Here is a 22520-nt window from a genome sequence, read left to right as displayed (position 1 = left end):
TAATCTCAAAATTTCCCTCCAAACGATCACTGTCATTGAACAGTGACTGATCAAAAACTATAGGACCAATCAAAATGTGGATGAACACACCAATAGACCAGACTTGGGTCTACATTTTAAAGTTGAAATGAAGTCTCTCGGTGAATGTATGCCTGAGCTACAGATGTTTGAAAAACTCCAATTTCAATCTTGTTTTTTTCACCCGTCCCATTCATTTCTTATGGGAAATTTATCGCAGTTTTTCGCGTCTTACGACGCGAAAAACTGCGATAAATTTGAGAAAAGTAATAGCACACCGATCCCGAACAATACGCACGTTTTGATATATAATTTGCGAGGGTTTTCTCAAAGCTGCGGGGCGAGTTAAGGGACGAAAACTTGGAGGAGGATGAAAAATAATAAGAAGAAGAAGAAGAAGAAGAAGAAACGCGCGGGATAGTAATAAGTGACTCGGGGCTACGCCCCGAGTCACTGGCTCCTGCAGCTATTTCATAGCTGTAGGAGCCAGTGACTCGGGACGTTGCCCCGTGTCCCTAATAATAATAATAAGAAGAAGAAACGCGCGGGATAGTAATAAGTGACTCGGGGCTACGCCCCGAGTCACTGGCTCCTGCAGCTATTTCATAGCTGTAGGAGCCAGTGACTCGGGACGTTGCCCCGTGTCCCTAATTAAAGAGTTTTTGTCCTGATTCCAGGAAAGTTGGGACTCTGTAAATAAAACAGATCCATTCTGACGAAACTGACCTGAAAACAGCACAAAGTCAATATATGTACTGTCTGAGCTCATCAGCTTCATTGATTTCTGTAAATATCTGCTGATTCTGGATCTGATGCAGCAACACGTTTCAAACACTTTGTGACAGGAGCAACTAAAGACTGAGAAAGATGTGGAACGCTCCAAAAACACCTGTTTGGATCATTCCACAGGTAAACAGGCTGATTGGTAACAGGTGAGAGCATCATGATTGAAAGGCTCAGTGGTTCACAGCGAGGATGGAGCGAGGTTCAACACTTTGTGAACACGTGATTGGATATAGAGATTGATACCTGGACTCAGGAACACTTCAGGAAACACAGTTTGATTGTAAAAGACTGAATCCTGTTTTTATTGATGTTTCACTCAGACTTGCAGCTGTTTTGGAATCGGGGGTGTAACAGCTGAATACAGAGCGGCGCAGAGAGGAGAACACTTCCTGCCTGGAGGAAACAGACTTACTCGTATGCAGCTGAAGCAGCAGAGTTTGGAGCAGTGTGGGCAGAGGCGAGCATCCCTCAGTTTCTCCATGCAGATGAAGCAGCGGAACACCTCGGCGATGCTCTGCACAGAAGAAAGATGAATAAACTCAGTTTGACGCTAACAGACAGCTGAGTATTAACATCGATAAACACAAACATACATACATTCCACAAAGGTCAGCGGGTTTATTCTGAACTCTTGTACTGGATTGTGTTGTTTTGTTTGTTTTTTTTATGTAGACGATACTGCCTTGTATGTACACGACTCTTTTCCATCTCAAGCCATGAGTACGTTACATTCTGCCTTCAGCAATCTTCAGGCATCTCTGCAGAACCTCAATGTTTGACTGAATGCTGATCTACTTTAATTCTCAAGAACCCATAATTTTCTCTTAAACCTTCTGCCATCCATAACATACTGGCACAAACATTAAAGATAAACACGAGTTTCTTATATCAGAATAAACACGTTTTTTCTCTTGAAGACAGGAAAATTGCTGTGCAATCCGCCATCATGTCTGTGCTTCTCTATGAAGCTTCATCAAACTCTCATGCTGCTCATTTCACCGTCAAACAGCGTGATGCAGTTCACTAAACTTCACGCTCATCACTAAATGAAAACGTAAGTCATCAGTGGCTACACATTATCGTGTATATTTAGACATGTATCCTGTTAAAACTGCCTCAGTGTCTTACAAATCTGTTCATCAGACCAGGTCCCAGGACTGGCTGACTCTGGGTGACAAGCAAAAACTGGACTTGAGAAAACCAGGACTCCCAGTGCTTGGCATTGAATTTTGTTATGTGTCTTGACTCTGTGGTATTTCTCTCTGCAGTGCTCTGGTGTCTCTTGGAAAAGAGACCTTCTCGGTCTCTCGCTGAACTACAATCTGGCTTTGGACAGTTTTAGACCATGAGACGTTAGAATAAAATGTCACTACTGTGCTAAACAAAATAACCAGAGACCGAGTCCATTGGGCTTCGTCGTTCAGCTGCTGGCCCGCTCTTCATCCTGCCTTCGGTTACCAGCTGAGCTGCTGGCCGAGCGTTCGGCAGGTGAATGATCTGCCGCGTGTGATACATACCTCAACACTTTGTTCATCCATTTCAGCCAGTTTGAATTCTTGATCTCAGGAACAAATGAAAGAAGTCGTAGCCGATGGTCTAAAGAGAAAAACGATGTAAAGAGATGCTTTAACTTTGCAGAAGGTTCAAGTCTCTCATCAGTTCAGCTGCATGAAGACGATCAGCTGGAAAACAATAAAAGAAGACTTGATTCACTGCGATTAAATACAGGAGCTGGGTTTCAGGTTTACATCATATAGAACTGAACAGTAACCAGTGGTCACCTCGAGGTCATGAAAAATCATCTTTTATGCCACTTTGCTTCCATTTCAGCTGTGTTTTTACCTGGTTTGAGTTTAGTTTGGTATAAAGTCCTCATTTTTTCGGTATTCTCATTACATTATTTACTCTGTTTAACTGCTTTCTGGTTAGAAAAGAGCTGCATAAATTAAGTTATTAATATCGAAATATTGTAGCGTGTTTAGATATGTGTTTAATAGTATTCATCATTTGTTGTAGAAAGCCTGGAACATCCGCATGGTCGTCCAGAGAGGCACAGCTTGTCACCACCGTTAGCTTCAGTCAGAGCCACACTGCCTGCCGACCTGAAAGGCCCAGCATCAGCACACACACTGACAGCTAACGCTAACCTGCCGGCCAGGCAGGACAAGAGCTAGCTTTGGTGGTGAGACTGCGTCTATTCACATAAAATCATCGAGCTCAAAAGCAGAAAACAGTCGTACCGAACTGAGAGGCTAGCTAGCTTGCTGGAGTTAGCAGGTACCTTCCCAGAGACTCGGCTCCGTCTGTCACACCTGATAAACAAGCGACTGGAGAAACGCTAAACTACATTATCTATTCTAGCACACGGCAGGCGTTGTCTCCGCTGCTTTGGCTACCACCATAGATCAAATACGTCCAGCTGCAGCGCTATCACGGCAGAAGTTATTCTCCACAACGGCCAAAAACGGCTGCTTTTTGCCCTAAATTGAAGATGAAGCGGTAGCGCTCGCTCTGAAGCTGTCTGTCCCCTAGCAATCACCAATCAAATGGCTCCTTTTCTTCTTCGCTTGATTTTATTGTTTCGCGTTTGTCCGAAAACTTAAGGGTCGTTATCGCCACCTGCTGGACTGTTCACAGAACCACAGAGGAAAAACACACCTGCAGCAGATCACAGCTGCTGCTGGGGACATGAATATATGAATGAATGAATAAATGAATAAATGATGGGCAGGTGGTGGGAACGTGGTTTCTAGAACATAGGGCGCATTAAGTGAGTTTCTGCAGTCTATCAGTGTCTGTAAAGACAAACTGATCCTGAGTTTGTCACAGTGTCAGATCGAAATGTCTCCATACGTCTCAGCCCTGCTGCTTTCTGCATGTTCTCCTTATGTTCGACCGGGTCTCCTCACACACTCTGCACAGCAGAGCCTCAGCCTCAGCCCTTCGAGGGCCAAAACTTAATGTTGAGTCAAAAGAGTGTATGAGTGTATTGTCTTCTACACAATTCTTGGCAGTATAATTTTTCTTACAGTTTTTTTGAGCAATATATACTTTATGTATTTATATATATTTTTACATACTTTTTTCCTGACATAGCCCTTTTGTAAAATGTACTTATATATAGTCAGCTTTTATTTTGTATTTTGTACTTCTCTATTTCTGTTGCTATTTTTTTCCAACCAACAGTGGTGTGCACAGACTTTTTGAAGGGCAGGGGCGGAAAGGAAAAAAAAGGCACATATAGCGTGTCCTCGCCACTGAAGAGGGCACTTTAGCACGCGTTTTGGCTCCCAGGGGACACTTTAGCACGCGTTTTGGCTCCCAGGGGGCACTTTAGCACGCGTTTTGGTGTCCAAGAGGGCACTTTAGCACGCGTTTTAGCTCCCAAGAGGGCACTTTAGCACGTGTTTTGGCTCCCAGGGGGCACTTTAGAGCACGTTTTGGCTCCCAAGAGGGCACTTTAGCGTGCGTTTTGGAGTCCAAGAGGGCACTTTAGCGCGTGTTTTTCAAAAGCTGGGCCACAAGGGGGGGCAGTTGCCCCCCCCTGTGCACGCCACTGCCAACCAATTACCTGCTGCTTGTAACACCCGAATTTCCCCAGCTGGGGTTTAATAAAGTCTATCTTATCTCATCTTATCTTAAAAGCAAACCCCCTTTGTGTTGTATTTACCGTGTTGTTTCAGATGCAATTTGGTTCAAAGATCCAAAGTTCTGACTGACTTCCTGGCAAAGTGTGACTGCTTCATGATTATGGACACTACATATTTAAAAAAAAAAAAAAAACATGTTTATCTCACATGAAATGTGAGTATATTATAATTTTTTAAATAAGTTTCATTTAAAATGTTTTCACTACAAACGTCTGGCAGGCCAAAGTGAACCTTATAGCGGACCAACTTAGGCCCACATGCCCCACTTTGGGCAGCCCTGGTCTGTGTGTTAATGTAGTCTAATGAGAGATCTTGTACCATATGGACATGATTTATTTCTCCACTCTCAGAGAATTAAATTATATCTGTTTGCAACCAGCAGCCACGTAAACGATGAGCTGAGCAGAAGATCGCATCAGATTTATCTGAGCAGCAGTGGTGGAAAGTACAGTTACTTGAGTACTTACATAAGCACAGTTTTGTGGTACTTTACCATTTTATGCTACTTTAAACTTTTACTCCACCTCTACTTCTACTCCACCGCTCCACCTTTGAGTCAAATGCAGGTGAGTTAATATTAGCTCCACCTTGTAAAACCACAGTAATAAAATGCTATGCACACATTAACGCATCAGAATGAACTTTCCAGTAATATGATGTCACATGTTACTGTGTTACGTGTACTTTTACTTTTAACACTTGAGTAGATTTAGCTGATAATACCTTCGAGTAAGTTTTTAAATGCAGGTAGTTTAATGCAGTATTTTTTCTTTGTGTTGCTGATACTGTTACTTCAGTTGTAAAATTCATGTTCATCAAAGAGTCTCTTCAGTTCTTTGTTCAGAGTTGATCTGAAACTAATCGTACGTCGAGATCATCGAGGCAAAGTTACAAATTCAGACGAACAACGTGAAGTCATTTGTTCTGTAAGCGACGCCGTTCTGAATATAAACCTGCATGAAGTGACAACAACACTTTTCACAGAGTTAAAATGAGCAGCCGGAGAAAATAAAATGTCCGAATGATAAACCTTCACACGTGCAGTCGTGGCTGCAGAGAGCTGATGTCACCGTGTTTCATACGTGTTACTGTGACTGAAGATAAACCTGAAAGCTCCCACAGTGAAGACGTCTGACACATCATGTGATTAATCTTCATCCAACCACAGAAAGGAGCCTTTAATTAACTCTCAACTGTACTTCTACACTTCACTAAACCTTTGAATGCAGGAATACTTGCAACAGAGTATTTAATACTCAGTATTTCTACTTTTATTCTCTGCATCTCACCCAGTGTGTACTGCAGTATGATAATTAACTTCAACTGTGAAATAAATGCAGTGGAGTAAAAAGCAGAATATTGCCTCAGGATACCTGGTGGAGCAGAAGTATAAAGTATCATAGAATGGAAATATTCCAGTAAAGTATCTCTAAGGTAAATGTACCTGATTACGTTCCACCGCTGATGTTCCTGCAGAACAACAGCAGATTTGGAAAAATCTATATTTTTATAGTTTTAGTACAGATGTTTGTTTGTCAGCACGTTCAGAGGATTCATGGACGTCTGTCACGAAGGTTTTTCCTCTACTTCACCTTTATGGAAGCCCGTTAATGCCAAGAAAAGAAGAAACGTGGACTTTTTAGGATGGATTTATGAGAACGGTCAAAGTGTTGCTTCATTTTGTCAAAATGCTGAAACAGTACAAGCCCAAATTTTGACGTGTAAATTAACTTTGAGCTTATTATTTCATGATTTCGACGAAAAATCAGCCACTAACACACACTGAGCCGCTTCAGGTGGAAATAATACATCATCATGTCAGCCAAAGTACTCTGAGGATGACTCCATTCAGCCTCTCTGTATGGACACACACACACACACACACACACACACGCTGTAATTTGCAGTAACCCCATTGTTGTTTTATGCAAACAGTCTGAAGCTGGATAGGACGCACTGAGGCATATGCAAATCAGCCTATCAGGCAGCGCGGGGTGTACTGCAGAGGTGAACGTTCCTCCACTTAGGAAAATGCTGATGAGCAGCCGTGGATTTCCAAAACTTTTTATCCCAATACGAGTTTCATTGTGAATAATCGGGGAGTCGGACGGCAGCTGGAGCGGCACAAAGTGTTCGTCTGTGGAGTGAGCGTGAGGTGAGTCGCCCCTCCTGGACCTGCTCGTCTGACTTTTTAATATCTTCATTCTTTCAGGACATTCAAGAGCTTATGTGATGTGTGGTGACTTCACACGGAGGCGACTTCGATTGGCTTTATGGGAATTTCTGCCTCGCTTATGAATATTACACAGCAGAGCGCACAGTTTGTGCGGTGTGTGGAGGGGAGGGTGCATTAGAATAAACTCAAGATCATTTTCCTGGGTGGCCTGAGTGCTTCATTGTCCCGGCTAAAGTTATGATCCTGTAGGAAAATCAGCTATATTTATCATTGCAGATATTAAGATGAGCGCAGACCTGGTGGAGCAGTCGGAGGCTCAAGCTGAACAGGCAGGTAAGGATGTTTCACCTTCTTCATCATGTCAGCACTCAGAGTCAGGAAAGTGTTCTGCTCTGTTTCTTCTCTTCACATTCTCTGATATGATTCACATTCTTTCTTTACGTCAGTGTGAGGAGTTTATTATGGAAGGCTTGCATGTGTTTTAATGTGCAGAAGACCTGCAGAAAAACCATGAAATGAAGATGGTGTTGTCTGGAGGATTCAGACTCAGGTCGAATATCTTCAGAACATTTTGGATTCTGCTGTTTAGCGTCTAAATGTTCGTACTCGTGACTTTTTGGCTCCAGGTTTGATCACCGTGCAGCGATCTTAGTTGAGTACATCAGGTTTTTAGAAAAGATCGCTGTTTAAAATGTGCTGCATGACGTGAAGCTGGATGGAGCTGCAGCTGCTGCTGCTGTTATTAATCACAGGAGCAAAGTGTCGCTCACGCTGCTCCCCCTGACGCCTGATGGTGCTGCAAATAAAAGCTAAACATTTTAGCCTGCTCCAGTTTCATAGGGAGCTGTGTGTGTGTGTGTGTGTGTGTGTGGACATTGTGGCAGTTGGTTGCTGCACCAGGATGCACCTGAGGCTGTTTGCTGAGAAAAGCTCGCTGCCCGGGGGGCTGAGAACGCCAACCAGCCACAAAACAAAACCAGGAACCAGCAACAGAAAAAGTGGAACTTTTCTTTAGACAATGGCAGCGAGAGAGAAGTGAACGGCTCTGTTTCATGGAAGTGCTGAGCGGCCAGACGAGCCACCGCTGCTTTTTGTTAACTTTCGTTTGCCATCGGTCGTGTCATGGCTCGATGTGAGCGAGGAGAGGGAGCGTCTGTAGCATCTCTGTGCAGGCGGTTTTCAGATATCTGAGATTTCTGCCTGCACACCAGAACAATGGAGGCGAATGCAGTTTAGTCTGTGGAGCTCCAGCATTTAAAAATGACATTAAACCAATGAACAGCAACGTGTGTGTGTGTGTCCGGCAACATGAAGCGAATCCACAGAACTCACTTTTCCTGTTTTCTCTAAAACAGTTTAATTTTGTAAAGGTTTCAGTGCTGAAAGCGCCATATAATAAACTCCATTCACCCCCACCGTGCTGCTGTGGAGGCAGAAATCTCAGAGCCAGACCTAAACAAACAAAACCAGAACGATCTGCGTGGAGAGATTCGAGAGATACGAGAGAGAACGAGTTGCTTCTGTCATGAGGGTGAAGTAATCCTTTAACCCTTCGACTGCTGAAGAGTCTGCAGCAGGTGTTTACAGGATCTGCTCGCTCTGCGCAGCTTGGTCTGCTGGAAACCATCTTCACATCTTAAAGGAAATTCCTGCTTTGGTTCAGTGGAAATGTTGCTTTCAGGGAACCACACGCTGGTCGTTGGCGGTCGGGGTGATGGTGGGTGACAAACGTCAGCAGAGACTCACGTCTGCTTCAATTTAGGAGACAAAAACACTTTATTTATAGTTATGGAAAGTAATAATAATGTTTGTTAGCACATCCAGCTCAGGCTTTCAGTCACTTTGACTTTTTCAGCTTGTTCACCTACTCAGTCATTAGTCATTTTTTTAAATTTCTGTTCAACACTTCCTTTTTCTTATTTCTCTCAAAATGTTTTTATTGTTACAAATCTGTTGCCAGCGTCCCTTTGTGGGATTTCAGTCAGAAATACACACTAACATTCATCTGTCGCTTCACATCATCGTAAAAATCCGTCACCGAGTTCACATTTTTGAATTTGCATGTTTTGGCGCAGCCTTCTGAATTGTTTGTGCACCTTTTGTTAGCTTGAGAATAAAGACGATGAAGTTCAACACACCAGAAACTGCAGCCTCCAAAACGACCCGACATCAGCTGCTCTAAAACAGTTTGAACAGACGCAGAACACCAAAACCTTCGTTCAGGCAGGATTCACTGCAGCGCTGCTAGCTACAGCTATGAGCTACAGCTACTGTGATCAATCAACTGAGGGGGTGTTCGCAGACGCTTCGGGATCAGAAGGTGATCTGATCAATGGGATGAGGGTGGATCCCCACAGCAGAGAGTTCAGACAGAGCTCCTGATTAGTTGGATATGTTAGTCCAGTCTGTCGGACTCATTGATCCTCTATCAGACTGAGGTTTGATTCTGACTCGACCATAAATATCATCAGTCTAACTGTGTATTGATGAATCCGTGAGCTCTCCGTGGTGCTGAAGGAACAGGCGGATTTAAGATAAGATAAGATAAAATAAGATTATTATTAATCCCCAGCTGGGTAAAAAAAGGTGTGTATTACAGCAGCAGGTAATGACAGTTGGAAAAAACATAGCAAAAAAAAAACGGTCTGAATATGGACCCAGTGCTACATGAAGCCACGAATCGACCTTCTGTCAGATTCATCTTGGATCTATAATATTCTCTGAACTATAAATAGTCACTTCTGCTCTGTGTTGTAGCTTAAACTCTCTGTAGAGCAGAATCACCTTGATGATCAGAGTGACAGGTAGCAACATGTAGTCGTGGAGGGTGAGAGGATCATATAGACACACTGCTGCCTGTAGTGTTTCTATAATATTCCTGTAATGTTTCTGTGACCATTCAGTCCTGTCTGTGCTGCTGAACACAGACCTCCAGACCAGACCGCCTGTCAGATGCAGTTTTCACTATGAGGTCAGGGTTTAGGGTAATCTCTTTAAACAGATATCTGCATATGAATACGCAACGTGGAGGCGAGGGACAGGATTTTGGCATCGGAGGTGAATTGAAGAGCTGTTGTTTGAAAGTCAAGTCGCTAATCGGACTGTAAACTATGACAGAAGAGGAAGTCAGATGTCCGTCATCTCGATCTCTGCCGGCTGCGAGCAAACACGAAGCCCGAAACATTAGCCGTTAGCCCCAGTGGCCAAAACCTGCCGATGGGTTCACAGATTCGTTTTAGGACTAGCATTGAGAAGACGGGTTAGAGTTGGTCTGATTCTGTTCTGATTGTTCATCACAGATATTAAGATTATTTCTCAGTATTAAGTGTTGTCTGTGTGTCCGTCCACCGTCTCCTCTTCTTCTTCTCCACTGTTGTCCACAGACGATTAAAAACACATCACTGACCTGTTCCCGTATTACAATGAACGCTGTAGTTTATTCTGAGTCCGTCCTGCTGCCTAACCGGATGTCATCTACTGCTGGATTAATGTGTATTCATCCTCAGATGAAAATAGTCCCCAACAGATGCAAAAAGCAACATATTTCATTTTGATTTTCAAAGATTCGTCTTCAGAGGACGCGAGGCTGAGAGCCACAGACAGGAAGTGAGACAGCAGCGAGAGACGGTCGCTGGTTTTGGTCTTTTCATTGGATTTGCTGACAATAAGGAAATACAGAATACCATCAGGCGTCCTGTCGTGACGCTCTTCTACCTCTTGTTGTTCGTAGAAAACGTCCTGAGATTTCTTGTTCTGCTACAAACACGTCACATCTGGACAGAAGGACGAAATGAAGCTTGAAGAAACATGTTGGACAGTTGGTGTGATAGTGCGTCCTGTCGTTATTCGGCGTCCTCGCTGACTTTACAGTGCAGGAATAAAGTATTCAGGCCTGAAGACTAACTGAAGTCAAACAGATTAATGTGCCAGAGGGACCAGATCACTCCAGCTGTTCCCAGTTCAGTTTGTAGGAACTGATGTTCAGCCTGTCAGTCAGGACGAAGAGACGGCAAAATATGTCTGAAACGTAGAATTTTTTAAATCATTTTTTTGTCTGCAACCTGTGTGTGTGTGTGTGTGTGTGTGCGTGTGTGTGTATGTGTGTGTGTGTGTGTGTGCAGACAGAGCTGTAACACTGGCTTCCTGCACTCAGAGCTGATTTGCATGGCTCGGTCATTTCCATACTGGAAGTTTGGCCGTGAAGCTGGTTGTGCTGGGGGGGTGGAGGGGGGGCAGTGACTTAGTGAGATGTTTTGGGGGAGGGGGGTTCAGGGAGTGAGTGTGTGTGTGTGTGTGTGTGGAGGGGGTTTATAGGTATATTTGCATTGTGTGTCTCCAGCAGCCTCTCTCGCTTTCTCACGCACACACGCACCGTGCGCGCGCACACACACACACACACACACACACAGTCCCAAAGGCCCCATTTGACATTCAAATGATGGAGCTTATCCAGCACACCTTTGATCTGCTCGTCTCTCAGCCGCCTCCGTCCTCGTCGCTCTCTGAACGCTGAACGATGGAAACTTCAGGAGGAAAACTGAACTTCTTGAAAAGACTTGTTGTGTGTGAACAGTCAGTAAACACACCTGCACACACCTGAGCAGAGCTGTGGGCATACATGGACTCACTGTACATTTATTCCCACTACTCGTCTGTGCAGCTCAAATGAAGCACCTTTCCATATCAGCGCATGATTTACAGTCTCACCTGTTTTTTTGTTTAATTCACCTTTTCAGTTATTTGTTTTTATTGTATTTCCTCATGTCTAAATATGAAACTAACAAAAATCAAAACCCAAGTCAGCTTGGAGTTTGTTTATTAGAAGATATTAATACACTTTAACGTGTTTTTGTTGTATTTAAGTGTATTGATGTGATTTTTTCTGCTGTGACTTGTCCTTCAATAATTTAACTTTGGTGCATGTTTCGTGCAGTCATGAATAAATCAAACCTATTTAAAAACGGTCAGTTTTAAGTTGAGGTAAAGTTTGATGTCACTGCAGCTGTAAAACCAGGAAGATTTAGTGGTGAAACATGAAATGAGCTCTGAACTGTCGTCTCACCTGTGCACATGTGGCTAACGCTGAATGCTAACAGACTTAATTGATCTTTATATGATTTAATTTGTCACTTTGAAGAAGTTCAACGTCATCAGAGCCACATTTTAAAAATCTTTCTCTCTTCTGACTTTTAGAGCAAAACGGGATCGACTTCAATCGACAGGTGAGTTCTTGATGACTTCCAGTGTTCAGTTTAACATGTGCACGCTCTCATGGTGTCTTTCAAGGATTAATGTGGATCAAAATCATTTCAAATATTAAGTAACGTATACTCGTGTTGCTGCACCGTCCCTCCTGATCAGCTGTGTGGCTTTTATTGAAGACATTTAAATAACGGTAACGGGCGGTAAATGTCAGACAGAAACATAAAAAAAGACCCAGCAGTAAAAAATCTGGCGTCCTGTATTTTTGTTTTTCTTATGAAAAGACCAAAACCAACAATGTTTGAGTCCATCTGTCAACACTCTGTGACATCCCGTCGCTCTGTGGCGCTCAGCCCATCGATTCCAGCCGAAGAGAAATCTTTAAAAACTGCTCACTGATATTATAATATTTTTAAAAAGTCTCAGGAATTTTCTTTAAACAGCTGGTCACTGGAGTTTTTACCAAACGTTAATCAAACAGGGGGATGAAGTGCATTTGTCAGGGACTATTTTCAGCAGCGGAAGGATAAACGTGTGGTCCTTTTTGACTGGTGACCCTTCAAAGTAAAGTGATGTTCCTGTTTCAGTCACACTTAGTGACGTCCTGAAACAGCTGGACACTGAGCGTGGACATGTCATCGTAGTGAAGGGACATGTCCCTGCAGCACTGTGACTCAGTCATGTGTCTTTAGTGGTTTCTGGACTTCAGTGGAGGTGTATGGTGCAGAGGAAGAACACGTATCAGGCTTTGGATTCACAGTCACTTGTTAGCAGGATTCATTCTGTGATAAAAAGAAGAATCAGCTTATCACAAGACTTTCTGTATCTTGACTTTATAACGAAGCTCGTGGGAATATAAACATCCTGGAGCCATGCGCATGGTTCTGAACCTTTACCCAGGACACGAGGCTCAACTGCCTTTTCGACGGCTAACATCCTGAGGATAAACTACCTGCTCTCCACGCACATGTCAACAAGCCTGCCGCGTCTCCGCAAAGTCCTCAAACAGTTTGCAGCTATTTGGATTCTTCCTCAAACATTCTTTTTGGCACGGGAGGACATTTATTTCAGTGTTTTCAGGAAGTGGCATGGCTCTCAGGGGTTAGGGGTGGTGTGTGAGGGGGAGGGGTAGTTTGCATACTGGCTTGCCCAAGGGGAGGGAGAGAGCCTATCACTCTCTGTATCATGTTTAGTGACCAAACTGGTCCTGGAGCGAGTATACACCAGTCTGTGTGTGTGTCTGCACACAGCACACACACTTTGTCACACACAGGTAAGATGCACAGGTAAACATGCAGCGTTCGCCCCTGAGATCCCAGCGTTGCCCCCAACAGAACTGAACCTCCCCACTGTTTAATCTGCTCAGACGAGTTCATACAGTTTGGTTTTGCTGTCGTAGATAAAGACGGAGGATATCCTCGACTTACCTCATTCGGGCTCCACGCTGAAGACATGTCACCTGACACAGACCCCGCCCATGCCCGGAGCTCAGCTGAGTGGGGTAAGGCACACAGCAACGTTTGGTGGGGCGGTAACGATTATTCCAGGTATTAGTCAGGCCCTCAGGCGTCTGAGGGAAACTGAGTCAAGGCTTGTAAAAAACGTCATTTCAGTTAAATATAGTAGATTAAATATGTACCATCGATGCTAAATGTCTCTTCTTTGGCAAGCGATCGTGGTTTAAGCAGGTTAACGCCCTTCAACGTGTCAACAGTAAAACACTGCATACACTCTCTGCCTGAATAATTATCCAGTAATATAACATATGATAAAATAACATTCCCGGGGCCATTGCATACAGCGTGCAGAACTTTTACTTGTGATGAAGTTTTCTTTTACAGCAGTTTTGCTTCTTTCTCTCCAGTGACAGATCTAAGTTCGTCCTCCAGCACTCAGTGGACGGCTGTGACTGGTTCACACGCTGCTGACGAGACATTAAATTACACAAATTACACAAACAATAAATGTACTTAGTTACTCACTTAGTTACTTTGCACCACTGAAACACAAAAAGCATCCACTCATCAATTAAAGGTAAAGTCGCTCATGATGCGTCTTTTATCGAGGAAACATGGGTCATATATATTTGATGCTTTGAGGTGTGAAACCTGTAGATTTTTGGATGCTGATCGAACAGTAACTATACTAGCTGTCAGGTAAAGTAATGGAGTAAAGGCTGTGGAAGTCTCTATTGGTCTGCATTTACAGGTGAGTCTCGACTGATGCAGTGTTTTGTGCTTTGCTGCAGGAGCTCACCTCTCTGCACACCATGCAGCAGCTGGTTCTGATGCCCCCGTCCCACCTGCCGTCTCCGTCCCCCTTCCTGCTCTCCCAGAGCCCCACCAGCCACCAAGGTCTGAACACCTCCACCTGCTTCACACAGTAACTCAGCCTTCAGTAGTGATGGAGGGAGTCTGACGTTTTGAGAGCGTTAAATGAGAAGATCCAGTCTCTGCGTATGTTCAGTATCGACGTCTGCAGAACAAATATACTGACAGCAGCCGCTTAGCTTAGCTTAGCATAGCTTAGCAAAACAGAGGTAAAAAACGCCACATGCCGCTAATCAACATGGTTTATGTTATTTGAACATGACACGTGGTGATTTAGGGTGAGGTGATATCTCTTATCCAGTCGCAGTTAGAGTATTAATATATATCGTCAGCATAGCTTTGATAGTCCACCTTCTTGAAAAAGCAAATTTATTTTCTTTCATTCCAAGAGTTAGATGAGAAAGTCGATATGTGTTTACTTATATACTTATATAGTTTACTTTTTACTTTGTATTATTTTTTTTTTATGTTCTCTACCTGCTGCTATTTTTTTCTTCCCACTGCTATCACATGCTGCTGTAATGCCCAAATCTCCCCGGCTGGGGATGATTAAAGTTTTATCTTATCTTATCTTATCTTATCTTATCTTATCTTATATCACATGTCTGTGCATTAAACAAGAGCTGGTTAGCCTAGCTTAGCATCAAGCCTGTAAGCAGGGGGGACACAGCTAGTCCGTTTCTGTCCACAGATTAAAAACATGTTGTAGACCAACAGGAGGGTGCAGTCAATCGTTGGAAGTATTTATTGATGAAGAACAGTTTGTCTCCTCTGAAGTTCACTAACTGACATGTTTTTATGTAAAAAGGGCAACTTGTGTTTTTTGGGGAAGAACACGTGCTGGATCTGCTGGATCTGCTGGACCAGCAGCAGCAGCAGCAGCAGCTTGAATTTCAGATAACTGATGAAAACCTACTGGTTTCCTCTGCAGCACTTCTGCAGCAGAACCTGCTGTCCCTTCCTGGTCAGAGTCAAACTAGTCTGCTTCAGCACCAACCTGGACTGGCTCTGACCCCACAGGTAAGTCCAGACCACTTCCTGTCAGCATCAATGCATCAACACCACGTTGCCGAATGTGTCACGTGCTGTTTGAAGCAGCTCTAATCGATAGTTTTGTATGAACAACTGATCACATGAATACAGACAGTTAAACTGACTGCAGGTCAGTTCAGGAGCTAATTAAAGCACTGCACACCTGTACAGTGAAGAGCGCTAATAACTAACCTCTGCACAGAAGAGCCAGAGCTGTACCACAGCAGCTATGCAAACAGTGACCATAGACCCTGAGCCAACAAACCAAAGACTAGAACTGTGCACACACTGAAGTTACCACCACAGTCATAGACCAGAACCTCTGGAGACCAGCAGAGAGCCAAAGGAAATGCAGATACACTAAAGTTCTCGTTGGGCTGCAGGACTGTGAAACCTGTTTGGCTTTGCTTGTGTTTGTCCGGTCCAGGCTATGAGTCGCTCTGGTCTGGCAGGACCATCGATGGAGAACCACATGGACATGTCCCACCTGCAGATGCCCAAACACATGTCGGTACCACCACAAGAAGAACCCAGTGACCTGGAAGAACTGGAACAGTTTGCCAAAGCGTTCAAACAAAGACGCATCAAACTGGGCTTCACTCAGGTAATCAGGAGACGTGAGCCTTCATGTTCTCCTTCACAGGCCTGAAAACCTCGTTTCTAAACGTTCTGTCTGATGATGTCACAGCCTGCTTTCCTTCAGAAAGTGTCCGTTTTTGAAGATTGTTGTCTTCATCAGACTTTCACAACAAAGATTTCTCGTTTCTGGTATCAGAAGAAGACTGAGGCTGGGAGGTCTTTGTCAGACTGACTGAATATTTTGTTGCTTCCTTTAGCTTGAGAGGGTGATGGAATTCATGTGTGTGTGTGTGTGTGTGTGTGTGTTCCACCACAGGGAGATGTGGGTCTTGCGATGGGAAAGCTGTACGGGAATGATTTCAGTCAGACCACGATCTCTCGCTTCGAGGCTCTGAACCTCAGCTTCAAGAACATGTGCAAGCTCAAACCTCTGCTGGAGAAATGGCTGAGTGATGCAGGTACGACACAGCGACGTCACGTTCGGTTTTTACTACTGAGCTGCTGAGGAGGCAGCCAGAATCATTCCATTAAGATATTTTATATAACTGATATTGAAATCCCCCAAAATAAACCTTACATCTTATTGGTTTTTAGAATTATCAGTGATTATTATTGATTAGGATTACATCATCAGCTTTAAAATGATACCCGTGTATCACAGTTCTGTATCACCACCTGTCTTACCTGCTACAATAGTTAGCATTAGCTCAGAAACGTGTGGTAGCGGCAGCAATTATTGTAAATGTAATAAATCAATTTCCTGCACTATCTGTTAAGGTGAAGCTGCAGCCAAGACATAGTTGGCTTAGCTTAGCACAAAGACTGGAAACAAAGGGAAACAGCTAGCTTGGCTCTTTCCAAATGTTAAAAAAACACTTACAGCACATCTAAAGCTCACTAAGGAACATGTTTGTATAATCTGTACATACAGAAATGTAATGATACATTCGGGGGTGGCTATGTGCTGGGAGAAGTGACTTCTTATAATCTTCTTATAATCATATTTGCTGAAAAGTTGATCCTGCTTCTGTTTTAACGTTTCAATAATAACTACAAGATAAAACAGAGCGTGAACTCTGGCCACCAAACTGACCTGCACTGAATATCACCACTGAGCTTCATGTTTGGCACCTTTAATCAATATTAATGCTGCTTCCCCCCCGAAAAATGTCATTTATTTGCATATTATCATATTATGACTCAGGTACAGTTCAGGTGTATTCTGGGAAGTCTACATTCATTATGTAGGTTTCATAAAACCTCTTTAAAAGCATTGGTAGTTTTTTACAGCTTGATGTTACTTTTATGGTCTCGTCCATCATTCTTATCATCAGTCAAAATGTAAATGTGTTCAGTGAGTCAACACAGCTGTTTCACATCACACAGTTCAACTTGTTACAGCAGGACCAGAACATGTTAGCACAACTGAAACAGTCATTATTGATGTTACAGCTGTGCTTTTCCTGCTGTGACACGTCAAAATGTTCACTGTGAAAAGGTCAATGACGAGCCCGGAGGCACAAGGTTTCTGGACTCAAGGATGCAGACACATCCACACAGCAGCGAGATTTTCAAAATAAGAATAGCTCAGGATGTAACACAAATAAATTTGGCAAGAAATCAAAGTACAACAAAAGGCGCTAAGGATAATAAAGACAAGAAAATAACAAACTAACTATGGCACAAAAAACTAGGAGGAGAAGTAACAAACAAAAGGCTTAAGGCAAAACTTGGCACTAAGGCTGGTAACAAAGTACAAACAAAAGATATAACACTACTCTAATGACAAGACTTACAAGGGTATCAGGAGACTGGGATCATGAAAGCAAGGCAAGTACAGGACATGGCACGAGACAATCTGGCACAGGACAAAGGGAGACGCGGACTATATATACACGAGGTAACAATGAACAGGTGGAGACAATTAGGGCGGGGCAGACAATCAGACAGGCAGGAAACACACCGGGAAGTCAAGGGCCTGAAACGAGAGGAGAGTTAGGTTTCACAATAAAACAGGAAGTGCAAGACATGATGCTCGTGAACAAAACACATTAACAAATCTGACGAGACATAACAGTCAAGTAATCACATCTGAGAGCACAGTTCATTAAACGGAGGATGGAGGCATCAACCAGTGATCCGCATACAACAGCGAGCCCAAACAAGACTCGAGACCTGGACCTGCAGTGTCAGATTAACGGAGCTGATGGAAAACAGCTCTGTATTAATATCTGAGCTGAAGCCACAACAAAAAATGTGTTTAGTGCCAATTTTGCAGCACAACATCTGATTCCAACCGTGACTGATGTGATCTTCTTGCTGCTGAACGTTCACGTCATGTTTGTTGTTCCATCAGAGAATTCACCGTCTGACTCAATGAGCAACCCCACCTCCCTGCCACCGCTGACCGAGGGCTACGGACGCAAACGGAAAAAGAGGACTAGCATTGAGACGAACATCAAGCTGACGCTGGAGAAACGTTTCCTCGATGTGAGTTCAAGGCCGAGTCAACATTTAATGAGTTTTTATCGTGAGTCTCTTCTGCTGTGACACTTAGGGAATCAAAGAAAAGCTGGTTTACATTAAAAATGTGATGGAGCTGGAGTCTGCAACACGTGATACAGACATAAGTTTATATGTTTGTGACGGTAATAAAACGAATAATAATTAAAGCTACTACATGGAGAATTTGAATTTGATTGTAGCATCTTTCAAATTCTGAAATGACAATTTATAGATTTCTAAAGTGTTTGTATAAAAGTGAGAGCGTCCTGGACTCATCTCAGGATACCGGGATCTGTTAATTACTGTGTTTTTAAGATCAAATACCTGCCCAATTAATGACTTTCCCATCAGCCTCAGCTGCATTTTGTGTTAAGTGCTAATCAGCAAATGTTAGCATGCTAACATGCTAAATTAAGATGACGACTATGGTAAATGCCGCCTGCTAATCTGCATTTTGACCTTGTTATTGTAAACGTGCTAGCATGCTGACATTAGCTTTTCATTCAACGCTCAGCTGTGCCTAAATACAGCGCAGCTAGCATGGAGCTGCTACAGCCACTGGGGGCGCAATCATCAGGAAAATTTCATGTTGTACTTATTGTATAGATGCATATATATGATATAAATGCTTCTGATTTTTCATCTATCCTTTAATATATAATAGACCATAGATTTTATTTTAAGTTTAAGCTGCAGGACGTCCATCAGATGTTATCATCCTGAAGTCGTCTCCTGCTGTCATGACGAAATCATGAACATGTTTGGTTTTCAGAACCCCAAACCCAACTCGGAGGAGATAACCCTGATCTCAGAGCAGCTGTCCATGGAGAAGGAGGTGGTTCGAGTTTGGTTCTGCAATCGGCGTCAGAAGGAGAAGAGGATCTACTGCCCGGTGGCCAGTTTATCGGTCAAATCACACAGCTACAACTCCAGAATGGTTAGCTGTCTAAAACCTCAGTGTCTCACCTCCAACATGCATGATTGTTGTTTCAGGTCAGGGTGTGGTTAGCCTAGATTAGCATGAAGCCTGGAGTTAGGGGGGAAACAGTTAGCCTAACTCTGTTTGAACACGTCTACCAACAGCTCTAAATCTCACTAATTAAAAAGTCATTTCTTGGTTGCCATGGTACCTCTCATTGTGCCTGTTCTCCCAGATGTGATCTGTGAGGTTTGGATTTTATTCTCTCTAAGCATTCGATAAACCTGCAAACCTCTCTGGGACAACAGTTAGGGCACCAAACTCCTGCTAAACCCACAAACTGCCTTTTAAATCTCTGTTTGTGTTGAACAACAGACAGAAAACAGGTTCATTAGTGAACTTCAGAGGTGTTGTTTGGTATGTTTCTGGACTTTGGATGGAGTCAGTCAAGCCGTTTCCTGATGATAAGATAAGCAGATGACTGTGTCGAGGAGTAGAACGATGTGCAGCTAAATAAACTGCATTTCCCAGAAGGCCCAGTGGTTAGGTGTTTATCTCTATTCAAAATCATCTCCATTAGTCCTCAGGTTCATGAAAAAAGTGATTAAGGACACGTTGAGCTGTACTGTGGTGCTGCTGAATAAGGAATTTATTGGTTATAAAGTAAATATATTTTTCAGTCCTGGTGTGAAGTTGACATTGTCCTTATTTTCACACTGTTTCAGGCCTCCACATCCAGGTCCTACAGCCCTCTGGCTTCAGGCGGAGGCAAGTTCTGTTTCCTACATCAGCTATTGATAATGAGCCTCTGATTGGAACCTGATCACTGGACATTTTCATGTTGTCTTACTGTCCAGAGTTGATTTGCACATTAATCACATGATCAGCTCTATGTGTGATCCATGAATGTGAGTTTGTGCATGTGTGTATATAAAGTAATGTGTTGACCTTTTCTCTGCAGTTTCATCCAATTCCTCCCCAAACAGCGTCAGCCGTGAAGCTTCTCCCAACAGTCTGTCCGCCGTCTCCGCCTCTTTAACGTCTCAGGTCAACCCAGCTTCCTACAGCGCACCAGGGTGAGAAGCATTCAGACAAACACCCTGTTAAAGATACCAGAACAACAGACCAGACAAAAAAATCCTAAAGAAAAAGATACCAGAACAAACACAGACCAGAACAAAAAGATTCCAGAACAAACACAGACCAGAACAAAAACAGACCAGACAAAACTTGACAGCTATGAAAGTGATATCCTTCTAATAAGCACATTCCCAAAACACCAGATTATTCCTTTTACCATTGAAACTGAGCTGCTGGGTGAAGTTTGGCGTGTCTGGATGAATAATCCTGTGCTGCTCTTTCAGGTCGTGGTACCGCACATGGAACCCTGCTGCATATCACCACTGAGAAATATGAACTGTGCCATTTTGAAGATTGTTTTGTTTGAGAAGAATATATGCTGAAGATGCGCCACAGTAACACTCGTCCCTGTTGTAAACGGGGTTTCACCTACAGTCCAAACCTTAGACGGACCCATAAGACAAACCAGCAGCAGAAGCAGAGGACTGCAAACACAGCACAGCGCTGTTCACACACACTCTCCACAGCCTCCAGCTGCCCGATTAGTGTTCATGTGACTCTTTACTCTGCTCAGCTGCACACATGAAGAACACACAGAAACACACACGACAGGGCTCATTCACACCGGTGGGAATATTTATGACTTCAAGACTCCAGTAACCTGTTTGAATGTTGAAGGATTCAGGTCCGGCGTCACTAAACCGAGCAGCTCCTGCTTTCCACTGAGCTGCAGTCATCTCACATGTTCTTGTTCTAAAATGTTTTCGTCTTCATATTAAAGTTAACGTTGTGTTGTGAATTCAAAACAAGGCTTTCACAGAACTGGTGCAAATAAACTCATCCTGAACATCGTGTTCGTGAGCAGAGCAGCTTTTCACCTGGTTACTTTGGTTCTTTAGAGGATATATCCGTTTTATTAAAACATGTTATTATTATTATTACCATTATTGCAGTTTTGACCATCATTTCTGTCTGTTATGACATAACACTTAACCGCTGACAGCTGGGAACATGGTGACATCACAACAACAAAGACCTACGGGGCAACACGATTGGACAGATTGTAAAAAAACTCACTTTATTTGGTGGTAAATAAATAATAAACATGGCCGCACAGCAGGTCGACCACGCCTGTGTAAACTGGAATGGACGTTTACAACCGATAACTTGGTCAATAATTTCACCGTCCGCCTTTCATTTCTCTTCTAAAATAACTTGAACTGTGCCGATCGTTTGTTAACAACCTGTCTGACTTCTTCACAGCGATGCTGCTGTATGTTCCCACATCTCAGCAATTAAAAAAACGTTATCATCAGAAGTCACGTTTCCACCCAAAGTAACCAGAACGTTCAGTCCCAGAAAACAAATTCTTAAGGAACTGGAAGGTTCCTCCAGCTCGTTCTTGTTTGTGTTTCTGCGTTGATCAGCCAAACTGGTGGTTGGAAACAAAATGCTGCAAGTACTCGACCAATCAGAAATAATCCATGCAGTAAGCCCCACCCCCAGCGTTCCTGCATTTCTGGAAAGCTCTACAAGCGTGGACCCTGCAGAACGTTCCAATGGAGGAAATGTGGCTTCTGATAGAAATGATGGTTAAAACTACCAAAATAAGACCCAAACTCTTAGAAAGTGTAATTCGAACACACGTCAGAGGCCCTGAACGCACCGTGTCCTGTTCTGTTCTGATTTCTGTATCTTTGTAGATTTTGTGTTTTTTGTCTTTTCATTCTTGCTGGTTTCATGTGGGCGGGGCTCAGCTGAAAGAAGGTGATGTCACAGATTTCAGTGCACCAATCAGAGTTCACTTGAATGAAAATGTGATGACAGCTGTCACTCAAATCTGATCCTGATGAAGCAGGTTAGCTTTTGTTTTTTTAAAACTGTGTTTTTCTTAACTTAAACTTTGATTGTTGCTGATTTTGTCCTGGATTTCTGGAAATACTCCTTGTCGAGAGTACTTCCTGTCGTCTCTGCTTTTACCTGCAAAGATCATCTGGGTAAAGAAAAAGACTTGAAAATATAATGTCTCTGAATGCTTTTTAATTTCTCGACCCTGCTGGTTCCTGCTGGAAACTTGAGTCTTTATAGTTTCACTCAGTCGTTTCCTGCAGCAGCTGAACTCTTTAGTCTCTAACAGGACAGTGAATGAGTTAGAATTAGTTTGACTCTTTTAGCCACACATCCGATGCTGTGATGAGTGTTAAACACATCCGGCCGGTGACTCAGAATAAACTGAAGTCAGG

At 43.2% G+C, this 22520-nt stretch overlaps 2 protein-coding genes across 3 annotated transcripts in view; one reads left to right on the top strand and one right to left on the bottom strand.

Annotated features, from left to right (window-relative positions):
- The window catches only part of trim37 (tripartite motif containing 37), a 29343-nt gene extending 26023 nt beyond the window's left edge, over nucleotides 1–3320 (bottom strand). The window contains exons 1-3 of one of the 2 annotated variants that reach the window (XM_041952371.1): nucleotides 3045–3320; nucleotides 2322–2486; nucleotides 1217–1318 (exon numbers count right to left, since the gene is read on the bottom strand). In XM_041952371.1, coding sequence (XP_041808305.1) covers nucleotides 1217–1318; nucleotides 2322–2342 — 123 coding nt within the window. In that variant the 5' untranslated portion in view covers nucleotides 2343–2486; nucleotides 3045–3320. The remainder of the gene's footprint in view (nucleotides 1–1216; nucleotides 1319–2321; nucleotides 2487–3044) is intronic. The other variant, XM_041952370.1, reaches the window with a different exon arrangement.
- Nucleotides 3321–6481: 3161 nt separating this feature from the next.
- On the top strand, nucleotides 6482–22279 carry pou2f3 (POU class 2 homeobox 3). Its single transcript, XM_041952470.1, has 13 exons — nucleotides 6482–6609; nucleotides 6907–6963; nucleotides 11824–11852; nucleotides 13232–13333; nucleotides 14081–14186; nucleotides 15094–15182; nucleotides 15622–15798; nucleotides 16090–16231; nucleotides 18130–18263; nucleotides 19051–19215; nucleotides 19923–19965; nucleotides 20159–20273; nucleotides 20562–22279. The coding sequence occupies exons 2-13, from the start codon at nucleotides 6915–6917 to the stop codon at nucleotides 20602–20604; spliced, it is 1194 nt and encodes a 397-aa protein (XP_041808404.1). The 5' UTR covers nucleotides 6482–6609; nucleotides 6907–6914; the 3' UTR covers nucleotides 20605–22279.
- The last annotated feature ends 241 nt before the right edge of the window (nucleotides 22280–22520 follow it).

The sequence above is a fragment of the Chelmon rostratus genome, chromosome 14 (assembly GCF_017976325.1).
Source record: "Chelmon rostratus isolate fCheRos1 chromosome 14, fCheRos1.pri, whole genome shotgun sequence".
NCBI classification, from domain to species: Eukaryota; Metazoa; Chordata; class Actinopteri; order Chaetodontiformes; family Chaetodontidae; genus Chelmon; species Chelmon rostratus.
This window is presented reverse-complemented; position numbering and strand designations above follow the sequence as displayed.